Below are 7703 nucleotides of genomic sequence, written 5' to 3'. Positions count from 1 at the left end.
TTTTCTTTATCTAGAAAAAATCCAATATTCAGAGATAGAGGTTATGGACACAGGATGGAAAGATCATTTAAAAAATTCTGATAAGAGAGGGAGGGGATGAAAATAAGAAGATCGAAGAACTGCATTAAATAATTTTCATCTTATTGGGCTACTCAAAAAGTGTTATCCAATCATTATGATTTATCTATAACAGGTATTGTTTTGTTCTCCTTTACAGATTCTTTAGCTGGATTTTTCAAGTGTCCATTACTATGCTTCAATTGCAGATGTATATTGATCACCCTTTGTTATCTTAGCCTGTTTCGTTTTCTACTTTCTACTGGATATCTTCTTATATTAGATATACGTAACTACATGTAAAATGTGGTGAATGGAATTTTAAATATTCTCTTGATCATATATATCCCTACCGTTATAAGTACGATATATTTCATATTAAATGTAAAAGGAATACTTCGATAAGGGGAGAAAGGTACATAATACTCTTTTATATTGTAACTTCGTTAGTATTAACTTTAAGATTTTACAAGATCATATCAATAACATGTCTGAGGCAAACAAAAATCTTAAATCAATCTCCCTTTGTGTCGCTTGGTTTATTCATGCGGCCAATTGCTGCTACATGTAAATTTCCGCGGGTAAGCAGTTCTGGTTACGTAATTTTGAAAGTTATATTATGCATCACCTTGAGATTTATCTTGAATACATCTAAAACAATCTCTAAGATTCCGTGCATTTCAAACTGTTATCAGGTATCAACATACTCTGGTCCTGTATTCAAAGTAAGTTTTATTTTCTTTTTCATTTGAAAATACTGTGAGATTTTTTGCATTTATTAATTTGCAAATCGATGATTTACAGAACATCTTTGCATTTTATGTCTACATGTGTGTAATTGATCTTTCGCAAATTAAAAAAAAAATTGTTTTTTAATATTATGTGATAAATACGGTAGAATTGAAAAATTCTTTATATTCCATTTCATTCTTGATAAAAAAAATTACTTTAAAAATTACTTGGTATACTTGAAAGTCATTGAAAAACATTATTTGAGCTATGAACAGATGTCATTCCAAGTTTGCTCATAATGCATTTGCAAAAACTTGCAAGCAACATATATGCGTTTTATGGTACTTGTTGGTGTTGCACTGACGATCATTTGAAAAAAAAATGAAATTTAGGTAAAACAATTCTATTAGATTCATATTCGTGGTTTTAAAAGATTACTTAGACCTTGCATGGTCGTGTTCCAGTTGAATGCTGACCAAGAAAGGTAATCTTAATACAACAATAAAACTCATTTTTATACTGTCATCTAATATTCCACGAGTCAAAATTCTGCAAGAAACAACCGAAGACAAAAATAGATTTGAGATCAAGTCCCGTTTTGCTTTCAAATATCTTGCACGCTTCAACAATTTTGCCTTAACCTTTGTATTTTGTCATTGTAATTTTACACTATTTGAAGGTGACTGCATATCAGTATGACTAATTGGGGTAAAATGATATGGGTAAAATCAATATTTGCTGCTCCAGCTTAAGGTGGGGAATATTTATTTCAGTCTGTCTGTCCGTCTTTCTGTCTGTATTTTTGTCTGTCTGTAACACTTTCATTTTTCTATTGACTAGGAAAGACTCCCATTTATTTATTTTTAGGTCTAAATGTAATAGGTCAAGCTCATCAATTCAGATACTACTCCGTGGGAATCCGGGTTAGAATAGGTCCTCAGTACCCCCTTGCTTGTCGTAAAAGGCGACTAAATGGGGCGGTCCTTCGGATGAGACCGTATAAACCGAGGCCCCGTGTCACAGCAGGTGTGGCACGATAAAGATCCCTCCCTGCTCAAAGGCCGTAAGTGCCGAGCATAAGCCTGAATTTGCAGCCCTTCACCGGCAATTTTGACATCTCCATATCAGTGAAATATTCTGGAGAGGGACGTTAAACAGTACACAATCAATCAATCAATTCAGATACTCTGTTTTCACACAATCTTCGGCGCAATATCTCGAGAAGCCTTTGAGCTTTCGCAATGACATTTTATACTACACCTCCTTATGGCCTACGGAATACCACTTTTCATTTGGAAGTCCAAAGGTTTAGGTCATGAATTCCTACTCCCTGTGTGTGTGTGTTTAACTAGTCAAACTCGAAAAGTCCTTTTTCTATGATATATTCAAAAACAATGGAGGGTGATCCCCTTTATCCCTTTACAGGCATTTATGATACACTAGCTCAGTTTTATCTTATTATCTTATTTTTTATCTTGTATATTCATGAAAATATTAAAAATTGATTACGATTAAGTCTCAAAGATTGGTACAAAGATTCCTTTTATCTTTTGCAGATTGAAAGACATGAGTACATCAACGGTAAGTTTGCACGCAATTCTAAAAAAGACAAACTGACTATTCATGTTCATTTTTAAGTTTTTAAATGCTTTTATATGAAATTCGACAAATTAAAAAGCATTATCTTAGAAAATCTATTTTTGTTTATTTATGAAGAGCCGTTTAGCTAAAAAGTCAAACATAATTCCTTAAACTTGTTGTCCGACGACAATTATTTTCACGTGAAACTTTTAACTCTAGGGTTAGCGGATTCGTAAATCAATATTCAAGTTTACTTATTTTATAACTACCATTTATGAAGTATTTGTTATTCTACCACGATTATTGCCGAGATAAAAAAAAAGAAAAGAAATGCCGTACAGTGGACGTTATTCTCAAATAAATCATGAACGTTATCAAAAAATGATCAGATCAGAAACCTGATCAAATCTGTGAAATTCATATGAGTATTTGACTCTTGAATGAAATACTTTTTTAGATCACATTGATGTGTCGTCTTTCAAAGCCTAAGCAATGTATATTGCATAAAGTAGCTGATGAATATAGGTTTTTTAATCTATAGCTAAGCCGTGCTTGTCCACGAACCTCACTACAAAATATTTGAACTCCGTGACTTTATTGATAAAACAATAAAATAGAAAAAATCGATTTTGTCATTTTACATCAAAAATAATTATAATAGATTACTGTTACAATCAAGTTTATTATAAATAAAAGGCTATTTTAATGTAACGAAAGCTCAAATCGTCTGCCTTCCGGACGCAATTAAGGTAAACAAATTTAACCACTGGTGTTAAATGGAACAGCGCAATCGAGACATGGTGACATAATTCGTTTCTCGATAGAGGAAAGGATTGGCCTTATTAGAGTTTACAGTAGAATAGCAATAAAGTCTTTGCTGTAGTGAATGATGGAGGATAACCTCCTCGGTCTCGAAATGTTGTTAGAAATATAAAAGTCTTGGCTATACGCCTCAGCATTTGTCTTTCAAACAATATTTCTCAATCTCGGAGGTTATCCTGCAACATTTACGAACACGCGGACTTTATTTCTTAAATATTCGATACTTATTTGATTGAAATCAAAGAAAAAAAAGAAATTGCAAATGGATGAGGAAAAAAAATGGATTGCCAAAGAAGGGCAGAATAGCAGATTTGACTTTGAATACCTGTCATATCGATCCTTTGAAATAGGAATGAACAGTCTTATAAACAGAATATTTATTAATACTGGATTATTATTCACATTTTTCTGTTATTTTGATGTCATATTTAAGTAAATGGGAAATTAAAGATGAATGAACTTAAGTTAAGGTGCATTATCGTAGTTGATGGCCTAGATACCGAATATTTTTAATTATCTTAAATATACATCGTTTATTCTTAAAATATAGTGTTTAAGGATTTTATTGAACACCATGCATTTCAAAACAAAAAAAATATACGCGGTATGGTGGTGGGGGTGTTGGTATTGTTCAGCAAAATATGACAGTAAGAGAAGGGAAAAACTTAAAGTTCAGGTCAGCATAAAACATTCAGCTTAATTTTTAACAGAAAGCACTTTGACCCGAAAAAAAGAGGGAGGATTGAAGCCCCCTCCCAACACTACGCGTGCCTGTTTTTTTTAACTGTGGTACTTCTTAAATTCTTACCCAATTTCAATTCAAAATTCTTAGTAACAAATTTATAGTTGATCACACCTCTTACGGAAATAATCTGCACCCTTGCTGGATTTTATTACCTTTCTATTTTCCTACATAATACACGTATATTTCACGTTTTTTTTTTGTTTTTTTTTTCATTTCATATGTACATGTAATTATGTATATGAATAGGTATTATATCGCATACATATAAAATAATTAGTCTTTTAACCCACTTGCCACTTTTTCCAAGTTCTGTACAGACTAAAAACTTTCGCCTACTCATGAGCAGGCGTAGATTTAAACCAAAATTTAGTCTCGACTAAGTCTCCGCCTTTTTGTGAAACGCTACTTAGTCCGATTCTCGGGTTTAGTCACTGATTTAGTGCGGACTAGGCTTAGGCCTGGTCGTACGTCTTTTTGAGAAACGAGCCTCTGAAGTTTTACGAATATATTTATGTGGGTTGAATTTATTTATCAATGTCATATAATTATACCACTAAATTACTTGAAGTAGTTCAGGTAAACTTTACAACGCGGAATTGATGGACAAGCCCATTGATATTATAATAGTAATTATTGCTTGAATTATGAATGAAACGTTGAGTTGAAAAAAAATGATAACAGGTCACTGAATAGAAAGCAGACCTTGTAAAACTTAAAGAAAATTCAATGGTTTTACTTCTTTTAATTTCCGTGTCATAATTGAAATATATTCAGATTTCGAGTGCAGTTGATGCTAATGAAAGTGCAAACGAAGAAATTGATGAAACAACGCCTCTTCTTGAAAATGGATCAAGAACTGTTGGTGACAGAGTTTCCAGCATAGGTTATAAATGCTTTTAACTTTCCTAATTTAAAGTTTGAATTTTTCTGATCCTGATTTGTCTTTCTTTAACTATGTGAGAACTGGTCTCATTTTTGTCTCCTGCTCTCAAACGACAAGCTCCTACAAAGCTACTTTTGGCAAAGGGAATTCCTTCGAAAGAAGGACCCCACCTTTTTTCAGTGAGTAAAACTTTTAAAAATGTATAAAAATTAGCTTTTTTAAGAATCTTTCCAAGAACCACCAGGTCACAAAAATTTTGTCCCCATTGGTCATAATGTGTGGAAGAACATATGTCAGAGATTTGATTGGTGTGCATAATATCATATCAACTATTTATAAGAAGTAAGGCCAATATTTATCACCCCCATCTGAAACCTCAAACAAGAGCAAATTCAAAGCCTTTATGTCGATAAATATATCTAACGTTCTGTTTATGTAGATACTTATTCAATTTAGATGAGCATCGTGGTATATCAGTCATTTCTTTATCTTTCAAATGTATATCTTTTGCAACAACAGCTAGTATCTTGAATCTTATGTTTCTCTGGAAGAGCACTAATAATGCATTACAATTTTACTGTACATACCCAGCTAACAAATATTTCGGTTACTGTCGTCTTTCACTATTTGCTAAATTCGTAGGGTGCCTCACCTCTTCAGGTCTAACAATTTAAGAACAACATAAAACTTCATTTGGAAACAATTTGCTAATGTGCAAATTAGGTAAGCGTAATATTTTTCTTTTTACATTTTTTTCAGGAACGGAAAGGCTACAAAACAACAAAAGGCACGTGTGCTGTATTTACATCAGTGGATTTCTTTCGTTTGCCATTTTCTTTGCTTTAATATTTGGCTTACGTTTTGGACCTGATTTAGAAATGAGTCTTAATCAGGATACACAGTATGGAGATGCTCTAAGTGGAATTCTTATCACAGTTGTCATAGTTGGTGTATCAGATCAACTTTTTTTAGTTATTGGCATTTTGTATACAAATAGATGTCGAGGAAATGTTATTTTTTCTATTGAGAGAGTTTTCTTTTTAATACTTGGTTTTTTCACGACTGGTTCCTTTCTGGTAGATACATTGACAACGCAAGGTTTGTGCTATTCATCGTATAGTGGACTTTGTTGTGTGTTTGCGACTTTGCAAATAGTTTATCATTGCTCTAAGGATTCGAATAATTTACCAACAAATAGATATACAGGAGCAGCATTTGTTCTGCTTATTGCTGTTAACCTTTGCATCTGGTCTGATACAGAAATCAATGAAATATACAGTATCTTTCACGAATCCCACATGTACAATTCATCATTAATAGAAAAAAACTTATCGTATTCAAATTTGTACAAAGCTAAAGAAAACTTGTCCATTGATAGTCTTTTTGATGGTATTGCCCATGCTATTCACCCATATGCAACTCCATTGAAAATAGAGTTTTTTCTCATGGCTCTGGAATTGGTGGCATCAAGAATATATCAATTTGAAGCCCAAGAACATGAGCAGAGCATTTGGCAGCAGGATGATTCTATTGATGAAACCAGCCATGATTCAAAAATTAGTTTTCAAAGAAGTTAACAAACTTTTCAATATATGTACGTTTCATTTTGAACAAAATTACGAACTTGAAAACGTTGGAATTTGCCGTCAAAGGAGTGTACAGTACTTTGGTATCATTGTTTGCTTTAGTTTCTGTTTTGATGGTTGTTGTTGCGGCAAATCCTGATGAGATGACAATGTCATCATTTTACCGTTTTTTTAACAGGGGTGATTTAACCTTTGATATTTTACAATTTTTATTCTTGAGCATAACGTTACTTGCGACCTATCCTTGGCGCCGTGACATAAATATGCATTTGGACAACATTGTGTTTTCAATTTGTGCTTTTGCAAATATCCTTTACAATTTTTTTGATAGCTACAGTTCTTTCTTCATTGGAGAATATGCGGGAGGATTCAATGGTGTCTTAACAATTACAAATACATATGTTCAAACGATATACCTGATTATTTTACACGATGGTCAACATAATGGAAATGGTCAAGCGGGAATCAAACTTATGTTTTACCTTCTTTCTATAAATAATCTGGGATTTTGGATGGTCGATTCCTTGGCACAAGCGAGATATCCTCCATTTACATATTCATTAAAGTCTTTTTATAACGATACATGGTGGAAGATATTCAACAAAATTGTTTTTCCTTTTTTCATATTTTACCGTTTTAAAGCAGCTTTGTTTTTCTTTGAGTCGTGGTGTAGCAAAGAAGAGACTGATCACTACAATCGAGAACCTATGAGACAGATCGAAGAAACGTCTGTTGGTGATAATACAACAAGAACAAGACGCCAAAGCTTATATGATCAATGTTAACCACTTTCTACTCTTTAACAATTGCAAAAATGTTATAAACCATATCAAGAATTGTTAAAAATGAATTTTAAAAAGTACACTAGATTGTTAAGGGAGCTTTGTCAGAATTAGGTCGATAGTTACAGAATTTGGAATCGTTTGAATAACTGTAGCAAATGTGTGACTGTTTTATGATATCATTATTGTGAGCTAATTTGAAGTTTTAATTTTCATTTAATTCTTCTCTACAATATAGTAGTGTATGAATTTATTTTTAAAAATATTTTTTTAAACTCATCATCATGTAATTAACAATAAATTCTTTTATTTTCTTTTTATCTTCTGAATATTTTTTTACGCTGTGGATAATAATGGCTTTAAGATTATGGTTTCAAAATAGAGTATTTGATATGATGGCGGGATTCACCATAAAAAATCATACAAACAATGAATAAAATCCAGTCAGTGTTTTTAAGGTGGAATGCCACACAAACTTTTTTATTTTATAGATCTTTGAGTCATCTTTTTTAAAC

General features: G+C 32.4%; 1 protein-coding gene across 1 annotated transcript; it reads left to right on the top strand.

Annotated features, from left to right (window-relative positions):
- Positions 1-693: 693 nt before the first annotated feature.
- Positions 694-7468, top strand: LOC134271808 (uncharacterized). Its single transcript, XM_062754029.1, has 5 exons — positions 694-782; positions 2346-2370; positions 4712-4820; positions 5580-5721; positions 6738-7468. Exons 2-5 carry the CDS (start codon positions 2356-2358, stop codon positions 7189-7191), a joined length of 720 nt encoding a protein of 239 aa, XP_062610013.1. The 5' UTR covers positions 694-782; positions 2346-2355; the 3' UTR covers positions 7192-7468.
- The last annotated feature ends 235 nt before the right edge of the window (positions 7469-7703 follow it).

This window comes from Saccostrea cucullata, unplaced genomic scaffold (assembly GCF_032062105.1).
Source record: "Saccostrea cucullata isolate Sc308-1 unplaced genomic scaffold, CSIRO_AGI_Scuc_v1 ctg8798, whole genome shotgun sequence".
Classification (NCBI taxonomy): domain Eukaryota; kingdom Metazoa; phylum Mollusca; class Bivalvia; order Ostreida; family Ostreidae; genus Saccostrea; species Saccostrea cuccullata.
The sequence above is the reverse complement of the archived record's forward strand: the minus strand, read 5'-3'. Positions and strand labels throughout refer to the sequence as shown.

Bases quoted from the DNA above. Each gene is read 5' to 3' on its own strand.
- LOC134271808 (XM_062754029.1), top strand. The intron at 4,821-5,579 runs GTTATAAATGCT...CATTTTTTTCAG, and splicing joins TGACAGAGTTTCCAGCATAG to GAACGGAAAGGCTACAAAAC. The intron at 5,722-6,737 runs GTATGGAGATGC...TTTTTTTGATAG, and splicing joins AGTCTTAATCAGGATACACA to CTACAGTTCTTTCTTCATTG.